The 20,787-nt window shown below is 40.8% G+C and overlaps 1 protein-coding gene across 1 annotated transcript in view; it reads left to right on the top strand.

The window, feature by feature from the left end:
• kat6b (K(lysine) acetyltransferase 6B) overlaps nucleotides 1-20,787 on the top strand; it is a 173,179-nt gene that overhangs the window by 132,692 nt on the left and 19,700 nt on the right. The window contains exons 12-14 of the mRNA XM_052041588.1: nucleotides 3,328-3,421; nucleotides 14,444-14,675; nucleotides 16,844-17,003. Of these exons, the coding sequence (XP_051897548.1) occupies nucleotides 3,328-3,421; nucleotides 14,444-14,675; nucleotides 16,844-17,003 (486 nt within the window). The remainder of the gene's footprint in view (nucleotides 1-3,327; nucleotides 3,422-14,443; nucleotides 14,676-16,843; nucleotides 17,004-20,787) is intronic.

The raw sequence follows: 20,787 nt of genomic DNA, 5'->3' as shown, positions 1-20,787 counted from the left end.
ATGGAAAACATGTAGCAACCAATATGTGCACAATGTCATAAAAATAGTAACAATGACATTGTAACAAGACAAGCTGGTATCTTTTAGTTATTTTGGTTGAAGGATGCATATTGACCAGAACATTGGAAAAGTCCCTTCCACTTTAATCAATAACTGCCACCTTTGCCATCTTTTGTGGGTAATTCATCCCCTAAAACCATCACTGTATAGCCTGCCACCTTTTGAATGAGACATTAAGATGAGGTCCCAAATAGATGTGACAGATCCTATGATGCTATCCAAAGAGGAAGGGACTTTTCTTCCAGTTTCCTGGCCAATAGGACTACACTTATTTCTAAAACGAGTGTATGGTCAAGCCTGACAACTACAAGCCAGTCAGTTTAAGCTTAGTGGTGGGGAAGCAATGAACAATAATTTAGGATAAGCACTGACAGAGTTAATAATAGAGAGCCACCAAGGATTTGTTAATTCATTTTTGGTGAGTTAACAAAAGGCTGCTGAAGTGAATGCAGTAGATGTCCTCCACATAGATTTTCAGATGGCAGTTGGCAAAGTTCCACATGAAAAGCCAGTTTACTGCATTAAAGCCCATTGAAGAAAAGGGTCAGTGACAGAATGCATAAAATATTGGCTGAAGAAATAAATCTGTGAGAAAATTATTGTATTTAAGACTGAGGATGGGAGACGCTGTTATCCCTCGTAGGCTTGTGCTAGGACCAGAATATGACACCTGAAATTTAGACTTTTTTTTTATACACACCAAGCTTGGAAATGTGGTCAACAGGGAGGAGGATAGTAATAAACTACACGAAGACATAGGTACCCTGGCAGAACAGCTAGACAACTGGCAGGTGAAATTTAATACAGAAGAATATGAAGTGATGCATTTTGGCAGAAAAGGTGAGGGGGGCAATTGAGATCAAATGGCACAATTGTGAAGGGTGTGCAGAATAGAAGGATCTGAGTGTTATATGCATAAATCTTTGAAGGTGGCAGACCGTGTTGAGAGCGCAGCTGAAAAACATATGGGGTCTACAGGAAGCATTGCATTCAAAGGCAGAGAAGTTGCACTGAACCTGTATAAAACTGTAGTTAGTCCACAGATGGGGTGTTATGTCCAATTCTGGTTGTGAGGTATATGAAGATCCTAGAGTGAGTGCAGAAAAGATTTGCTGAAGATGAGGCATTTCAGCTTTAGGGTTACACTGGAGAAAAACTATTTATTCTCTTAAAGGTGGAGAGGACAATTGATAGAAATGTACAGATTGTGATTTCAAAAGATTGGACAGAAGGAAGCTTTTCTCATTAGCAGAAGTGTGGTGACCAGGGACACACTTTCAAAGTGAAAGGCAAAAGATACAGTGAGCATCTGAGAACTAGCTTTTTTTTGTATACAGAGAGCATCTGAGAAATAGCTTTTTTTTGTATACAGAGAATGGTCACGATCTAGAACCCGTTGCCTTTAAGAATAATGATATTGTCTATCACAGTTTCTAATGGGGAATGGATAGCACAAAGTTTGCAGCTACTGAGAAAGGGCAGGGGAATGGAACTCATGAAATTGTTCTGCAGAACCTAATAGGCACAATGGTCTCCTTGTCTGTTCTAATGATTCTGATATTCAGATTGGCATACCTCCTGCAATTTATCAAGGCTGAGATTAGGAATTCAATATTGAAAAAATTAATATTGTATACAGCACAGCACAATGTGCATTGGTGCAGTTGTGGATGTCATGGCGACATCCAATATTTTATCAGTCTGCAAATATGTCCCAATTAAATAGAGTGATAATTCCATTCAGGTTCTCCTGGGTTATTTGTTACTGTCTGACTTTCTTCATCACCAGGGAATGGAAGGGCTCTGGATTTCTGTTTCATTTCTGTGTTTATTTGGCTGGTCTCTTTTTGAAACGAATGTCTGAAGGTAAAGCTGGGTTTTGTGTGCAGTGTTGCAGGGGCTGTGTCAAAGGATGGGGATGCCTGGTGATCTATTCGTAATTTGTCCTTATCCATGCACATAAATGCTGATCTGGTTTAGAAAATAAAGCTCACACATATCTAGTCTATCCTTTCACCTTTACTACAGGTACAACAAAGTCTGGTAGTTTTGAAGCATTTATTATTTAGATTAATCTAATAAAGTGAAGTGTAATTTATGTAGCATCATGGTGCATTGATTCCCTGCTAAATATTGATCAAGCAAAGATGTCAAGTGGTTTTAAATATTAAAATCCTGTGCTGAAGTAGGTTTTAAATTTGCCTGTTTCAGTAGTGGCATAGACTTCACTTTTGTGTGTTAATTTGAATCACAGTTTAGTATTCCATTTTGTGCAGCATATATCACCTCTTTATAAATGTAAATGTTAACTGTGGTTATGGTGTGTTTCAGAAGAAACTTCTGAGCCTACCATGTGTCTCCTGCACTACTATTTTAAAAATTAAGTTGAAAAGATTTTAATACATGGATAACCCATGTGTGTTGACTGTCAGAGTTGTACAGCACAAATGGCTCATTGGCCCACTGTTTTCATCTACACTAATCCCGTCTACCCACACTAGGTCCAACTCCTTCTTCTATGGTTGCCTATTTAAGTTCCTGTCTAATTGTCACTTAAATGTAGTGATTGTACCTGATTGCACCAACTCGCCTGGCAGTGAGTTCTAGATATAAACCACTCTTATGTGCTTAAAAAAAAATTCCCCCTCAAGTCCCATTTAAAACTCCTCCCTCTCGCCTGAAACATACACCCTCTTGTTTTTGATACCCATATCATGGGGAAAAAGATTCTGACTATCTACCCTATCTATGCCTCATATAATTTATCTGATCACCCCTTCTGCCCCCTTCACTCCAGGGAAAGCAAACCCAGCCTATCTAATCTTTTCCCATAACTAAAGTCCTCCAATCCAGGCAACATCCTGGTGAACCTCCTCTGCACTCTCTCCAGTGCAATTATATCTTTCCTGTAGTGTGGCAAGTAGAACTGCACACAGTCCACCAAGTGCAGTTTGGTAAAGTTGCAACATAATGTCACAACTTTTATATTCTGTGCCCCAACCTATGAATGCAAGTATACCATATGCTGCCCTCACCATCCTATCTGCCTTTGTTGCAGGAAACCATTGACTTGAGCCCCAAAGTCTCGAGCTCAGCTGACAATTTGGATTTGATTGAAAACAATACTAACAGATCATCATACATAATTGTTAATAGCAATCAGTGTTGGCCTAGATTAGTGTGACATTTTGCAAGGACACTGCTGGGTAATGTGTTGTCTGCATCAGCATTACACTGACAAACTAGGTCTATTTCTCCTTCCCCCAGGAAAAGCTTTGCCAGCAGAAGTACAATGTCTCCTGCATAATGATTATGCCCCAGTACCAAAGGCGAGGCTTTGGAAGGTTCCTGATTGATTTCAGTAAGTGCTTTGTTTTGTTTGAAACAGTGTTCCAATAATCTTTGTCAGAGAGTTGGGAATGTTAGTTCTTATAAATAATGGGCTAAAAAAAATGATGAATGTGTGCTTTTACTCTTGATGTAGCTGCTTTGATTTGTGCATCATTAAATATTGGAGACCTTGATACTCCTTCAGGTATGAAATTTTACCCTTCTGATTCCTCAAAGCTTGAATTAAGAATGCAACTGTCAAAGCATGTGCCAGCACACAAAAAGCTAATAGGCTGAAACAAATTGTTAAAAACCGAAATGAGATAGAAAGTAGTCAGTTCAATCAGTACTGTTTGAAGATCAAACATTTGGGTAGAAGCAAAATGTAAAATATTTCAAAAGCTTTTGCATATACATTTATTAAGTTCAAGTAGCAGGAAACCGAATGAAGCATAGATGATGCATTTAAACAATAAGAAATTATGATCGATTTTCCCTTTCAAAGACCTGTGAAAGAATATCCCTTTCATTTTACACAAAGCATTACATTTTATAAAATTGAAGGAAACGCGTTAAAGATGCAATGTATACAGGCCGGCTTCTCAAGCTGCCTTTTTTATGTCCTAGGAGCACAACTCAGCATGCAAATATACTATGACCATTTTGAAGTGATTGGAAGTGGAAAAACAGCTAGCTTTGTTATATCTTTTCTTGAGAGCTCCTGGGTTGTTCTCAAGGGGCTGTATGAGCTCTCAAAACACTAGAGCAGAAACATTCCAACGCTGATCTTTGTTGCTATCCCTGAGTTGAGATCACAGCAATCAAGTATTTTAACTATAATACTTAGAACGTAGAACATTTCAGCCCTTTGGCCCACGATGTTGTGCCGACATTTTATCCTGCTCTAAGATTTATCTAACCATTCCCTCTCACGTAGCCCTCCTTTTTTCTATCATTCATGTGGCTATCTAAGAGTCTCTTATATGACCCTAATGTTTCTGCCTCCACCACCTCTGCTGGCAGTGCATTCTACACACCCACAACTCTCTGTAAAAAAAAACTTACCTCTGACATCCCCCTATACCTTCCTCCAATATCCTTAAAATAATGCCCCCTCATGTTAGCCATTTTCACCCTGGGAAAAGGTCTCTGACTGTGCACCCAACCTATGCCTCTTATCATCTTGTACACCTCTATTAAGTCACCTCTCACCCTCCTTCACTCCAAAAAGAAAAGCCCTAGCTTGTTCAACCTATCCTCATAAGACATGCCCTTCAATCCAGGCAGCATCCTGGTAAATCTCCTCTGCACCCTCTCTAAAGCTTCCACATCTTTCCTATAATGAGGCGACCAGAACTGAACACAATACTCCAAATGTGGTCTAACCAGAGTTTTACAGAACTGCAACATTACCTCGCGGCTCTTGAACTCAATCCCCTGACTAATGAAGGCCAACACACCATACACCTTCTTAACCCTATCAATCTGCGCAGCAACCTTGAGGGGTCTATGGATGTGGACCCCAACATCCCTCTGTTCCTCCACACTGCTAAGAGTCCTGCCATTAACCTTGTATTATCCTTCAAATTTGACCTTCCAAAGTGTATCACTTCAAACTTTTCCTGGTTGAACTCCATCTGCCACTTCTCAGCCCAGCTCTGCATCCTATCAATATCCTGTTGTAATCTACAGCAACCTTCTACATTATCCACAACGCACGGTAGCGTAACGGTTAGCGTGACGCTATTACAACGCCAGCGATCGGAGTTCGATTCCCGTCGCTGTCTGTAAGGAGTTTGTACGATCTCCCATGTCTGCATGGGTTTCCTCCGGGTGCTCCGGTTTCCTCCCACATTCTAAAGATGTACAGGGAGGTTAATATGGGTTTAAGATGGACGGCGCGGACTCGTTGGGCTGGAAGGGCCTGTTACCACACTGTAAATAAAATTTTTTAAAAAACCACCAACCTTGTGTCACCTGCAAACTTACTAACCCACCCTTCCACATCTTCATCCAAGTCATTTATAAAAATCACAAAGAGCAGGGGTACCAGAACAGATCCCTGCAGAACACCACTGGTCACTGACCTCCAGTCAAAATACGCTCCATCTACAAAAACCCCCTGTGTCTTCTATGGGTGAGCCAATTCTGAATCCACACAGGCAAGTTTCCCTGGATCCCATGCCTCCTGCCTTTCTGAATGAGCCTTCCATGAGTAACCTTATCAAACACCTTACTAAAATTCATGCACACCATATCCACTGCTCTACCTTCATCAATCATGATGATGATTGTGCTTCATCATGAGCACAACCTACATGAAGGTAGATTGTGCTCTACCTTCATCAAAGCACAATCAGGCTCGTGAGGCTCGACCTGTCCCTCACAAAGCCATGCTGATTGTCCCTAATCAGCCAATGCTTCTCTAAATGCCCATAAGTGCTGTCTCTAAGAATCTTTTCCAGTAATTTGCCCACCACTGAAGTGAGACTCACTGCCTGTAATTCCCAGGGTTGTTCCTACTCCCTTCATTGAACAAAGGAACAACATTTGCCACCCTCCAATCATCTGGCACTACTCCTGTGGCCAGTGAGGATGCAAAGATCATCAAAGGTGCTGCAGTCTCTTCACTTGCTTCCCATAATAACCTTGGATATATCCAGTCCAGCCCCAGTGACTTATCTATCCTAATGTTTTTTCAAAAGTTCCAGCACATCCTATTTCCTCATGTCAACATGCCCTAGCGTATCAGCCTGTTGTATATCATCCTCACAATCGTCAAGGTCTCCCTCTCTCTCTGGTGAATACTGAAGCAAAGTATTCATTAAGGACCTCCCCTGCTTCTTCCGACTCCAGGCATGTTTCCTCTTTTATCCCTGATCGGTCCTACCCTCACTCTAGTCATCCTCCTATTCTTCACATATGTATAGAATGCCTTGGGATTTTCCTTAATCCTACTTGTCAAGGCCTTTTCATTGCCCCTTCTAGCTCTGTCCATTCTTAAGATCCCTCCTGGCTATCTTGTAACTCTCCAGAGTCCTGTCTGATCCTTACTTTCTAAACCTTATGTAAGCTTCTGTCTACCTCTTGACAAGATATTCTACGTCTCGTCAAGCATGGTTCCTTCACTCTACCATCCTTACCCTACCTCAATGGGACAAACCTATCCAGAACTACATGCAAGTACTCCCAAAACAACCTCCACATTTCCATTGTGCACTTCCCCAAGAACATCTGTTCCCAATTTACACTCCCAAGTTCTTGCCTGATAGCATCACAATTCCCCCACCCCTAATTAAATACTTTCCCATATCATCTGTTCCTATCCCTGTCCAAGGTTATCATAAACATCAAGGAGCTTTGGCCGCTGTCTCCAAAATGCTTTGCCACCGAGAGATCCGAAACCTGATCAGGCTTGTTGCCTAGTACCAGGTCCAGTATGGCCTCTCCTCTAGTCAGCCTGTCCACATTCTGTGTCAGGAATTCTTCCTGAACACACCAAACAAATGCTCCCCCATCTTTCCCCTTTACACTAAGGAGGTGCCAATCAATGTTAGGAAAGTTGAAATCACCCATGACAACAACCCTGTTATTTTTGCACCTCTCCAAAACCTGCCTCCCGATCTGCTCCTCAGCATCTATGCTGCTATTGGGAGGTCCATAGAATACTCCCAATAGAGTGATTGCTCACTTCCTGTTTCTGACTTCCACCCACACTGACTCCATAGAACCATACAGCACAAAACAGGTCCTTCGGCCCACCATGTTGTGCTGTCCATCAAACCACCCTCACAATATCTAACCCTTTCCTCCTGCATATCCCTCTATCTCACATTCCTCCATATGCCTATCCAACAAACTCTTGAACCTGTCCAATGTATCTGCCTCCACCACCACCCCAGGCAGTGCATTCCATGCACCAACCACTCTCTGGGTGAAAAACCTCCCCCGACATCTCCCCTGAACCTCCCACCCATAACCTTAAAGCCATGCCCTCTCGTCTTGAGCATTGGTGCCCTGGGAAGGAGGCGCTGGCTGTCTACTCTATCTATTCCTCTCAATATTTTATATACCTCTATCATGTCTCCTCTCATCCTCCTCCTTTCCAGTGAATAAAGCCCTAGCACCTCAAGCCTTTCCTCATATTCCATATGCTCTAATCCAGACAGCATCCAGGTAAATCTCTTCTGCACCCTCTCCAACGCCTCCACATCCTTCTTATAATGCGGCGACCAGAAATGAACACAGTACTCTAAGTGTGGTCTAACTAGAGTTTTGTAAAGCTGCTTCATCACTTTGCGGCTCTTAAATTCAGTCCCACGACTTATGAAAGCTAACATCCCATAGGCCTTCTTAACTGCTCTATCCACCTGTGAGGCAACTTTCAGTGAACTGTGAATATGAACCCCCAGATCCCTCTGCTCCTCTACACTGCCAAGTACCTTGTCATTTACCCTGTACTCTGCCCTAGAGTTTGTCCTTCCAAAGTGTACCACCTCACACTTCTCCGGATTGAACTCCATCTGTCACTTGTCAGCCCAGCTATGCATCCTATCAATATCCCTCTGTAAGCTCCGACAGCCTTCCACACTATCCACAACACCGCCAATCTTAGTGTCATCCGCAAACTTACTTACCCAGCCTTCCACCCCCTCATCTAAGTCATCTATAAATATCACAAAAAGTAGAGGTCCCAGAACCGATCCCTGCGGGACACCACTAGTCACTGCCCTCCAATCCGAGGGCACTCCTTCCACCACAACCCTCTGCTTTCTACAGGCAAGCCAATTCCTAATCCACACAACCAAGCTTCCCTGGATCCCTTGGCCTCTGACCTTCTGAAGAAGCCTACCATGAGGAACCTTATCAAACGCCTTAATAAAATCCATATAGACCACATCCACCGCACTACCCCCATCAATCTTCCTCGTCACCTCCTCAAAGAACTCTATCAGGCTTGTGAGACAAGATCTTCCCTTCACAAAGCCATGCTGGCTATCCCTAATCAGTCCATGATTCTCTAGGTGTTCATAGATCCTATCCCTTAGAATCCTTTCTAACAGCTTACCTACCACAGACGTGAGACTCACCAGTCTGTAATTCCCTGGACTATCCCTACTACCTTTTTTGAACAAGGGGACAACATTCAATAGATGATCCCTCCAGTATGTCCTCCCTTTCTACAGCTGTGACACTGTCCCTGATCAGCAAAGCCACTCCCCCACCTCTTTTACCTCTGTCCCTGTCCCTTTTGAAACATCTAAAACCCAGAATATCCAGCAGCCATTCCTGCCCTTCTAACAGCCAAATCTCTGTGATGGCCACAACGTCATAGTTCCATGTACTTACCTATGCTCCCTTGTTCTGATACTTCTCACATTAAAGTAGACACACTTCAGCCAATCCAACTGACTGCAATTTTGCCCTTTCAACTGCCTATCTTTCCTCAGTCTTTCCACACTCTGCATCTACTTGTACACTAAATTCACTAACCTCTGTTCTATCACTCTGGTTCCCATCCTCCTGCCAAATTAGTTTAAACCCTCCCCAACAGCTCTAGCAAACCTGCCTGCAAAAATATTGGTTCCCCTCCAGTTCAGGTGTAACACATCCCTTTTGTACAGGTCATACCTTCCCAGAAGAGATCCCAATGATCAAATCTGAAACCCTGCCTCCTGGACCAATTTCTCAGCTACGCATTCATCTGCCAAATTACCCTATTCTTACCCTCACTGGCAAGTGGCACAGGCAGCAATCCAGAGATGACTGCCCTTGAGGTCCTTCTCATCAGCTTCCTACCTAGCTCCCTGTATTCCCTCTTCAGGACCTCATCTCTTTTCCTGCCTATGTCATTGGTACCAATATGTACCACGACCTCTGGCTTTCTCCCTCCCTCTTCAGAATGCTGTGGACCTGATCCAAGACATCCCTGCCCCTGGCACCATCCGGGAGTCTCTTTCACATCCACAGAATCTCCTTTCTGCCCCCCTTACTATCAAATCCCCTATCAATACCGCCCTCCTCTTCTCCCCCATTTCTGCACCACACAACCTGGCTCAGTGTCAGAGACCTGGGCACTGCAGCTTTCCCCGGTAGGTCTTCCACCCCCCCAGTGGTATCCAAAGTGGTATACCTGTTATTAAGGGGAACAGCCACAGGGGTACTCTGCACTACCTACCTATTCTCCTTCCTTCTCCTGACAGTCACCCAGCTACCTGCCTCCTGCATCTTAGGAGTGACTGCCTTCCCGTAGCACTTATCTATGAACTTCTCATTCTGCTGAGGGAGCCAAAGGTCATCCAGCTGCAGCTCCAGTTCCCTAACATGGTCTGTAAGGAGCCGCAGCTGGATGCACCTCATTCAGATCTAGTTATCAGTGAAACTGGATGTCTGCCAGAACTCCCACATCTCATAAGATGAACACACCACTGACTCTGGAGCCATTCTAACTACTCTAGCCTGGCACTAAAGGAAAAGTCAGAGAAAGGAAGAAACTTAACAGAGACTTACCTTGGCTTCTGCCTGCTCTCACCAAAGCCTCAAGTGCTTCACTCCAACAATGCCTGCTCTGCTTATACCTACCTTCCTTCTATTCGCTGCTGTTAATTACCCGATCAACTATGAACAATGTGCAAATGTGCCTCTTTTCGACTCTTACGCATACGCACATAGACTCACCTCTTTTTCAAAGCTCCTGCTCCAAATCTCGCTCCAAATCTCGCTCCAACTCCCAACTCTGCAAGGTGAAACTTTGTTTATGAAGCTGTCAGGATTCAAACATTAATATTAAATCAAGCAAAATAAAATATGAAGTGTGGAGTTTCGCTGTGCAAAATTTATACTGTTGATGCAGCCAAAATTTAGCCCTGCACTTGCAGTTGAGAGGATCCAATGTGCTCTAAGAGCTTTGTATTAACCAAGCTGCAAAATGTTTTTGCCAAATTTGTATTGTAGTTCTTCCCTTTTGATGGTTTTCAGCATGGTACTGTTAAATGCATCTGCTTAGGAGTGTATTATAGACCATTTAACTTTCACTGAAGGGATCATACTGGAGGAATGCTGAGGTCTTAATAATACTTGTGTAGTATTTGGTCGTATTTTGTTTTCAATGCGGTCGTTTAAAGTTATTATAAGAATCATGAATTGCTAAGTCAGTAGATTTTGTTATAGTATAAGCCAATTTCAGGTCTAAAACTTCGAGTACAAGCAATTCAGCATGGTGACTTAATGAAGTTAGCAACATTTTATGTTAATATTAACACAATATTGACATTTTATGGTTTAAAAATCTATAATAATTTTATTTGATGCAACTATTTCCAACTGCAGAAAATGTAGTTTACTAGTGTACTGGTGAAATATTAGAGGAATCTCAGTTTTCATCAAAAGAAAATGAAATGTACCAATTTCTGAGGAACGTCATATAATTTTTTCCACATATTTAGCTGTGCCTATATTAGCTTAATTAAAATACACGGTAAACATTGCATATGAGTTAATATTTTAATACTGCATCCAAACCCATCCAACTGCATTTAATGAAAGACTATTAATTGAATATTGAAACTGGCCAGTATAGACAGCATCTTTAATACATGACCTCAATTTTACAAAATTAGGAACTGCATTATCTATGCTTTATTCAGGTTCCTACTGCTTCAATATGATTATTATATTTGCAAAAGTTTTTGAAATATTTTACATTTTTATATTCAAATGTTTGATTTTCAGAATGAATTGATTAGACTGATCAGCTAATCCTGTTTAATAGTCTTTCACTATATGCAATTGGGTGGTTTTGATTGAAATATTAAATATGTATATAATGTTAAGAGTGTATTTTAACATAAACTAATGTAAGTACAGCTACATCTGTTGAAGACACCAGTGATTTGACATTCTGTAGCAATCAGTACATTATGTTTACCTTTAATGAAAATTGACAGATTCCTGCAGATATTACCCCAGCAGAGTTGTGATTTCATTTTTATACTGTTTTAAATAGTTGCATTGAGTAAACTTATTTTTTTTTTAATATAGAAAATTCAATGTTTTCTTAATGTTGACTTAAAATGCTGAAAGCTTCTTTAAGTCAACATAGTTTATTGTTTATATCAGACCAGTTTCAGACCAGAACATGACTGATACTCTTGGAAAATCTGTTGATTCGAAAGGCATGTAGCATTTTGTCAATGTTCTCTCAATCTCCGCTTGATAATAGCTACATTGATTTTATTTACAATGCTCTTAAATTATTTGTATCTCAGCATCTGATCATATTTTAACTGGAACAGTATACTTCTATTTCTTTTTTTCTCAAAATAGGTTTTCATTTCTCTTTGAATGTCTCACCAGTCCCTTGATATGATACTGCCCTTTCTCTTGTTTGATTTCTGAAAGGGAAAAGAAAGCTAAGTAAAATAACAAAGTAAATTAAAGCAGTGAGGGAGAATAAAAGTAATAGATTAATAGAAAATTGGAATAATCAAACACTGAAGTAATGGGCATAGGAAGAAAAATTAACTTGAAAACAGGAAAGAAGTTTTATAAACAAAATCAAAATCTCCAAAGGAGCCAAGGCAGCTGGTACATCAACACCTCAAGAGTGCCCAAACCCACTCACATACCTTTCTGATTTAGACATATATCAGCATTCTTTGTTATCACTGAATCAACCAGCTACCAGGCATCTTTGAGGAGGTAACTTCACCACAGACTGCAGTGGTCCACAAAGACAGTTTCCACCACTTTCTCAAGTGTAGCTGGATGGGCAAAGTTAGAGTACAGTCAGGAAATCGCTAGCGGAGCAGCCAGCAAGTGCGGGTCATGCATACACGTACAATGAAATCCTGAAATTGGTATGACCTGCATGGAAAATTTCCATGCAGAATCCATGCCTTTCCATTCAACTGGTATCATCTGAGCATACAACTTTCCCATCTGAACATCATATCACTATTTTGTTTTTTTTTCTAAATTAAACTCAAAATTACAGAGGACTTCTCTTAACTGCAAAGTGCTTACGTAATTTTTTTCTAAGTTATGAATTGACCTGTATAGTCCTGTATAATCACCAGAAACTAATATTCTTCCCTTTGTAATAATTCCCTGCTGTCTACTGAATGGCTTTTTTTCCCAAATGGTGACAGCTGTCAGCTTCCATTACTTATCTAGTATGGGCTTTCTCTGATTGTGATTTAAAGATGACCTTAGTGTCACGTACAAGTGAACTCTCTGAAAATATTAATTCACGTGTTGTAACAGAAGTTCTGAACATCTTGTTTTAACCCTAATTTGGTAATTATCATGCTGTACATCGAGGCAATGAACATTTGCCTTTGGCTAAATGTTAGTGAATATCCTCCAGCAAATTTCTTTTTGTTCCCTTTACGAATTTGCAATTTGTTTCTTTGTTATTCATGTTTCTCACTGGTTCCTTCTATCTCCTCAGTTGGGACACTCTGGGCTCTACCTTATTTTCAACAGTACTTAGGAGAAAGGTCTCCTAAACTTAAGGGGAAAAAATCCGAAGCTGACATTTCAGTTCAGTGCTGAGTGTGCAGAACATTGTTGGAGCTGCAGTCTTTGAAATGGAACATTAAACCAAGGTCCCTTCTGTGCCAGGGTGGATGCAAAAGATCCCACTGTGCTCTTCCGAAGATGAGAAGAGGGGTTATCCCTAGCATGCAGACCAGCATTTATCTCTCAGTCATCACGAAACAACTTACTTAATCACTATTATATTGCTGGTTATGGGAACTTGCACACCTAGCTACTATGTTTCCTCCATTGCAAGAGGTAATACATTTCAAAGTACTTCATTGGCAGAAACCCCTTTGGAAACTGAAGCCATAAAAGGCACTTTCCTCAACACATTTTATCTGCATTCTTTTCTCTAGTTAATATCATAGATTAATTAGTTTCAGGACCTCCTGTAGAAATTCATCTAATGCTTTGGAATGATTAGTCATTAGGCAGAATAACTTAGAATAATTAGGTTGATGCCCCACTTTATTTCAAACAGTGGCTGTTTGTAGTAGACAGAAAATCTGGAAGATTCCATGTTACTTAGAATACTGTAGATGTAAAATGAGTAATTCTGTTTCTCTTTCTCCTGCCGACACCCCCCCCACATACACACGCGCACACACCCACATACACAAGCGCACTCGCACATAGACACAGTACCCCCCACACACACAGAGTACCCCCAACACACACACACACACACACACACACACACACACACACACACACACACACACACACACACACACACACTCACAAACTCTCTCAGACATCAGAGAGAGGCCAAGGTACCTAATCATGTTTGCAAAACCCTAGAATGAAGACAGATTTATTTACAATCTGTTTATGAGTGAAGGTAATCTAAGTTACTTATATCATAGAACCAGAGGAAGTGGTTGAGGCAGGTAAAAGACATTTAGATCCCATTTTCCTGCATTAGGCCAGTATCCCTCTTCTTTCCTATCCAAGTACTTGCCCCAATGCTTATTAAACACTATAATAGTACCCACCTTTACTACCTCCTCTGGAAGTTTGTTCCAAATATTCACCACCCTCTGTATGAAAAACTTACCCCACCGATCTCCTTTAAATTTCTCAGCTTAAACGTCTGTCCTCTCATTCTAGAGTCACCTGCCCTGGGAAAAAGACTGACTATCTATCCTATCCATGGCCATAGATAGTATCCATACCCATGCACAATTTTGAAAACTTATATAATGTCACCTCTCAGCCTCCTAAGTTCCAGTGAGAACAAACCCAATCTATCCCATCTCTCCTTATAATAAGGCCCTCCATTCCAGGCATCATCTTGCTGAATTTCTTCTGCAGTCTCTCTATTGATAGTACATCCTTTCTGTGGTGCAGAGACCAGAGTACACATGCTCTTAAGTGCAATCTAACCAATGTTTTCTACAACTGCAACATGACGAATTTATGGATCCAAGTGGTAAAACAGCTTAAATAACCTAAATATGCTTTTCTCTCTGTATTCTTTTTAATATCATTTTCTGTGATTCTTACTTAGGTTACTTACTTTCAAGGCAAGAAGGGCAGGCAGGATCACCTGAGAAACCCCTGTCTGACTTGGGACGGCTTTCATATCTGGCATACTGGAAGAGCGTGATACTAGAGTATCTGCAACGGCATCAGGACAAGCAAATCAGTATCAAGGGTATTAGCAGGGAAACGGGAATGTGCCCACATGACATTGCAATGACTCTACAGCAGCTCAAGATGATCGACAAACAGCAATGCAAGTAGGTATAAGTACGTAAAGTATAAAAAAAACAAATTCATGCCATATTTTTTGCAAACCACATATGATGAGATAATTTTCCAGTGTCCACGATTGATATAACCTCTGTGCAATACATCATGTTTGAAGGTGCACCTTCCTGGGAAGACTACGGTCTTCGTTTCACGTTCTACATTTCACAGACCTCCGTGGAGTGAAGTGGATAGTATTACAGAAAAAGCCATATATGCTTAACAAGATGAATTTTATAATTATATGATTTCACTTTCTTTAACTGACTATTTTATAGGGAATTATAATAGGACTGGAACTTGCCCTTTTCCCTAAAGAACTGGAATTGAGAATTCCCACAGCCTACTCTGGTGGTTCACATAGATGCCAAGGATTGCAGAGCAGCTAAAAACTGATCTCTTAGGGAATCTTGGCAAATGTACTTTCAAGATGCAGCTAACTGCATGACTCCTGAACAACAAGAACCTGTGCTACAAACATGGTCTCTGTGTAAATTAGAAACATTTTCTGTGAAGTACACTAAGCTGTTTGAGTCACCTAACAAGGTTTTTTATTAATAGCTTCTCTATGTATCCACAAATGTATTTTTTAGGCTAGGTTTTTCTGTTGAGCTTGCATAGCCTAATGCAAAGGCTGTTCAGATACTTGCTGGACCATGATGAAAAATTACTGAGCTAAAGTATTGATTTCTGCTCTCTGCACAGATGCTGCCTGACCAATTGAGTATTACCAGCATTTTCTGCTTTTATTACTCTTTAATAGTGTCCATTTAATATTACAGCATTCAATTTCGGATGACAAATCCATTTGTACGTTACAATCAGTTGTTGGGACAATTAGGTTGTCTAACAGAAAACATATGTTCCACTATTGTGGTATTGTCTTAAGGATGGGAAGGTGCAGAAGCACTGATTTAGACACACAAAGCTTAGATTAGGAAGCATGATTACAGCACAGAGATACAGGGTCACCACAAAGACCCAAATAGTTAAAAGCATTTTTTGTATGAATGACTAGTGGTGTGCCACTAGTGGTGGTGTTCATTATTTATATAAATGGTTTGGATACAAATGGACAAGGCTTGATCAGTAAGTTTGCAGATAATGTGAAATTAGGAGGTGTTATTGATAGTGAAGAAGGCTATCGTAAATTACAGGGGGATCTTGATCAGTTAGGGAAGTGGAGGAGTGGCAAATGGATTTCAATACAGATAAGTGTGAGGTGATGCATTTTGGAAAGTCAAACCAGCATAGGACTTCTACTATGAGTGGTAGGGCACTAGGGAGTGTAATGGAACAGAGGGACTTAGGAATACAAGTGCATAGTTCATTGAAAGTGGCGTCACAGGTAGATAGAGTGATGGAAAAGGTATTTAGCACACTGGCCTTCATCAGTCAGGGCACTGAATATAGGAGCTGGGACATTATGTTGCAGTTGCACAAGTCATTGATGAGGCCACACTTGGAGCACTGTGTACTGTTTTGGTCACCCTGTTATAGGAAGGACGTGGTTAAACTGGAAAAAGTGCAGAAAAGGTTTACGAGGATGTTGCCAGGACTAGGGGACCTGAGTTATAGGGAGAGGTTGGCCAGGCTAGGTCTTTATTCCTTGGAACATAGGAGAATGAGAGGTGACCTTATAGAAGTGTTTAAAATTATGAGAGGCAGAGATAAGCTGGACGGTAACAGTCTTTTCCCCAGGGTAGGGGAGTCCAAAACTAGGGGGGCATAGATTTAGGGTGAGAGGGGAAAGATTTAAAAGGGACCTGAGGGGCAACTTTTTCACGCAGAGGGTGGTGAGTGTATGGAACGAGCTGCCAGAGGAAGTGGTTGAAGCCGGTATCATCTAAGAAGCACTTGGATAGGTACATGGAGGGGCAGGACTTAGAGGGATATGGGCAGAACACAGGAGATTGGGACTAGCTGGGTGGGTGCCATTGTAGGCTGGACTGGTTGGGCCGAAGGGCCTGTATCCGTGCTGTGTTGCTCTGTATGAGCCAAGGAGTTTACATAACTGCCTCAAAGGAAAATCCTCAATATTTTTCTGGCAAATGTATTTCCTGATCTGATGATTTACCAAGACCACTAATTGGTGAAGCCTGTGAAGAATCAACACAAACTTACGAGCAATAATGCAAACTGCATTTGATTTTTGTAGGTTTGTTATAATCCGGAGGCAAAAACTTATTCAGGAACATGTAGGAAAGCTGCATACCAATCCACGTGTCAATGAAGTGGACGAAGAAAGCCTGCGGTGGACTCCATTAGTTGTTCCCAGTGCTGCTACTTCAGAAGAGGAGATGGAGGCTGAAAAAGAGGTATTTTCATTTAAGAAAGTTTGGATTACCTTGCTGAAATATATTTGCCCAGTTCTGTTGTGAAAGATTTTATTTCACTTTTCATTTGGGGTTTTCAGTGATATGTATGCAACAAATACTTCTCTGACCTTTTTATAACATGTTATAGTCATGAAGGTAACTAACTTTTTAAGAAGTTTGAATAAGGCAATAAATTTAAAAATTAGCAATCATGCATGCACAACATCAAAGCCCAAATATAAACAAGAGGTGGCTTTATTCCTCAATCAATAGAGTATTCAATATCAACCTCATTATCTCTGTCTAGAAAACCAGAAACTAGCTACTAATGACAAAAGATGACAAAGGTGATTTTAAAAAATGTAAGGTACATTCTGACAAGGAGGAAGAAACAGCTCTTGAAATTGTATCACACTTAGGGTCCTGATGGAGAGGAAAGTGATTGTCATACGAGAAAGCATTTCTGTGCACCAATTGCTGAAATTATAAGCAGACAAAAGTGACTTCAGTTCGTTATATTCTCACAAAATGTCCATTGTTTAATGAGTAAAGATGTAATATTATCCAAAAATATTTTTATGATGATATTTTTTTCATAATTATTGCATCAGAAATTCTCTTAGGTGTTTGAAAGATTAAAAGTAAATGAATATTTATTTCTGTTCAAATGTACTCAGATGCAAGCTATTTGATTTACAAATTATGTGTTGAAAGTAATCAAAACCCACTAGTATGAGCAAACATTTACTAAATCAACAAGAATACAAGTATAAATTAATACCATTACTACATAAATAGTAATAAAGAACAGAATAAACTTACTTTTGAAGTAGTCAAACAACTGTCTGAATATTCCAAATGCTACTTTTTCTTAATTATGGGCTGGTTTGTGCTTGGTCCAACCAGGCACTTGCTCAACCACCGTGCCTTCCTCCACCTTCCTTGTGGCTTTTACCATGGCTGCATATCCTTTGCAACTCTGTGGTCCAATCAACTGGGTTAGGGTTTGAAGCTGTCATCCCTGCTGCTAATTTTCTTAATTGTTTCTTCAAGTTTTATTTTTGATAAGACCTTGGCCAATAATCAAAAAGAAATGTTAGCTTCTCAGCTCTGATCAGAGTTGCTATTTGTCATTGGGAAGAGGCAATTTGAGGAGGGCTCTTACAATGACTTTCTCTGTAACAAACAGCAAGGGAGTCCTCTTTAAATGACCTCAATCGGACTTGTTTCCTTTCTTCTAGCTGGCCACAATTACAGCATCTCTGGAGTCCTCTGGTATACTTTCGTCTTCCCTGATGAGGAAGAAGTGGCTGTGAATTTCTGCCAGAAGTTCCTCTCTTCCAAGTTTTGGAACTTAAACTGTTCCAGATACCTTGTTATCTAGGCAGATCATGCAAACCTATTGATGACAAAGATGAAAGCAAGAATCTGCAAACCTATAGAATGGGACTGTGGATACATGCGATACATAAATAGGCATACAGTTGTGCAGATCAATGAAATTGCCATTATGGAGATGTGGCTGCAGGGTGACCAAGGCCGGGGGTACAGTAACACCCGGATAATCTGGGGTTACAGTAACTCCGGATAATCTGGGGGTACAGTAACACCTGGATAATCTGACACCCTCAGAACTTTGATACCAGACTGATTTTCTGCTCAATTAGATGTTACTACTTTTACTCCAACCATTTTTATTTCACTTTTTTACATGTTATGCAGTAGAATAATAAATATTCAAGTGAATCTAGTGAATTTAAAGGGAATGGGAAACACATAGTACATAGTAAATTTCCGCTTTTATCTTGTCAAAGTATTAACTAACCCCTTGTCATTACACAATACCCAATCTAACATAGCCTGTTCCCTGGTCAGTTCTTCATCATGCTGGTTAAAGAAAACCATCACGTACATACTCTAGGAATTTGTCCACAAATAGAATTAGCGTTAACCTGATTTGGCCGGTCAGTTTGTAAAGTCTCCCATTATTAGTGTGGTGCCCTTGGTACATTGATCTCTAATCTGCTGTTTGATGCCATCTTTACATTATCACTATGTGGAGGCCAGTACATAATTCAGTGTTCCCAAACCTGCATACACACCCAGCCCATGCGCCTGCTAATATATGGCCAACTTTGTGAGTGTGTGGATGTAAAGATAGTAAATCCAAAGATAACATGGATTTAGTGCCGTGATGAGAGAGCCACATGCATTGGGATTGCCAAAGAATTGAGAAAGGATACTGGCTCAATCCAGGCAGAGCTTAGTAGCAGTGGGGGCTGTGGGGTGCAGAAATGAGTAGTGGTAATGTAGAAGATGGCATCAAACAGGAAATTAGAGATACAGGTAAGAAGGGTACTACACTAATAATTGGTGTCCTTGGATATTGACTGACCAAAGCAAATGGTTAATTAATTCTGTTGGTAGGTGAATTCCTGGAGTAATAGTTTTCATGAGCCAGTGCAATGAGGAGCTAACTAGGGAACAGGCCATCCTAGGTTAGGTACTGTGTGATAAGAAAGGGTTAGTTAATAATTTTGTCAATGTATTTTGTGGAAGAGTCACCACAACACAGTTGATTTCTTCATCAAGATGGAACAAAAACACACAAAGAAAAGTGGCCCAACCAAGGTCTACAAAATAAAAGCTAGAGGTAATATTAATTCAAAGAGGAGGCATATAAACTTTCCAAAAAATAGTAAATAAACATTTAATTCATTAGGGATGGAAATCTATCATCCTCAAATCCATCATCTTGTCCTGATGTAGGGTCCCGACCTGAAACGTCGACTATGCATTTCCCTCCACAGATGCTGCCTGACCCACTGAGTTCCTCCAGCTCCTTTGTGTGCTCCAGATTTCCAGCATCTGTAGTCTCTTATGTCTCTACCATCTTCTATGTGGCTCTAAAACCACTGATGTGATGGACACTTAACAGCTTCCCCAGTTCAGGAACAATTACAGATGGACATTGAAGGCCAGCGTTGGCAGTGATGACCACATTGTGTGAACAAATAAATAATAGTATGCCTGATAATTGGAAGCAGTTTAGAATTTAGCAAAAAAGGACCAAGAATTTATTGCAATATGGGAATAATGGGATGTCCGGCAAGTGGGAGGCTTTTAAAAATGAGGTAGGTAGAGTTCAGGGACAGCATCTTCCTGTTAGAGTGAAGGGTAGGGCTGGAGGGATTAGGAAACTCTGATTGATGAGGGATATTGAAGCTCTAGTCAGGAAAAAGGTGTATGACAGGTCTAGGCCCTTCGGCCCACAATGTTGTGCCAAACTAATTAAACTAGTAATTAAACACCTAACTAAACTAATCCCTTTTGCCTACACAATGTCCATATTCCTCCATTCTCTGCACATTCATGTGCCTACCTAAGAGCCTCTTAAACCCCCTCTATCGTATTTGCCTCCACTACTACCCCATGCAGTGTATTCCAGGCACCCACCACTCTAAACAAAAAAAACTTGCCCAACATAATCCCTTTGGACTTACCCCCCTCTCACCTTAAATACACGACTTCTAGCATTTCATCCCTGGGATAAAGATACCACCTGTTTACCTATGCCTCTCATAATCTTGTAAACTTCTTTCAGGTCTCCCCTCAGCCTCTGCCGCTCCAGAAGAAAAAAAACAAGTTTGTCTAACCTCTCCTTTTAGCATATGCCCTCTAATCCAGGCAGCATCCTGGTAAACCTCTTCTGCACCCTCTCCAAAGCCTCCACGTCCTTCCTATAATGGGGCAACCTGAATTGAATGCGATACTCTAAATGCAG

This window comes from Pristis pectinata, chromosome 30 (assembly GCF_009764475.1).
Source record: "Pristis pectinata isolate sPriPec2 chromosome 30, sPriPec2.1.pri, whole genome shotgun sequence".
NCBI classification, from domain to species: domain Eukaryota; kingdom Metazoa; phylum Chordata; class Chondrichthyes; order Rhinopristiformes; family Pristidae; genus Pristis; species Pristis pectinata.
Note: the sequence above shows the minus strand (reverse complement) of the source record. Positions and strands in the feature narration are given on the sequence as shown.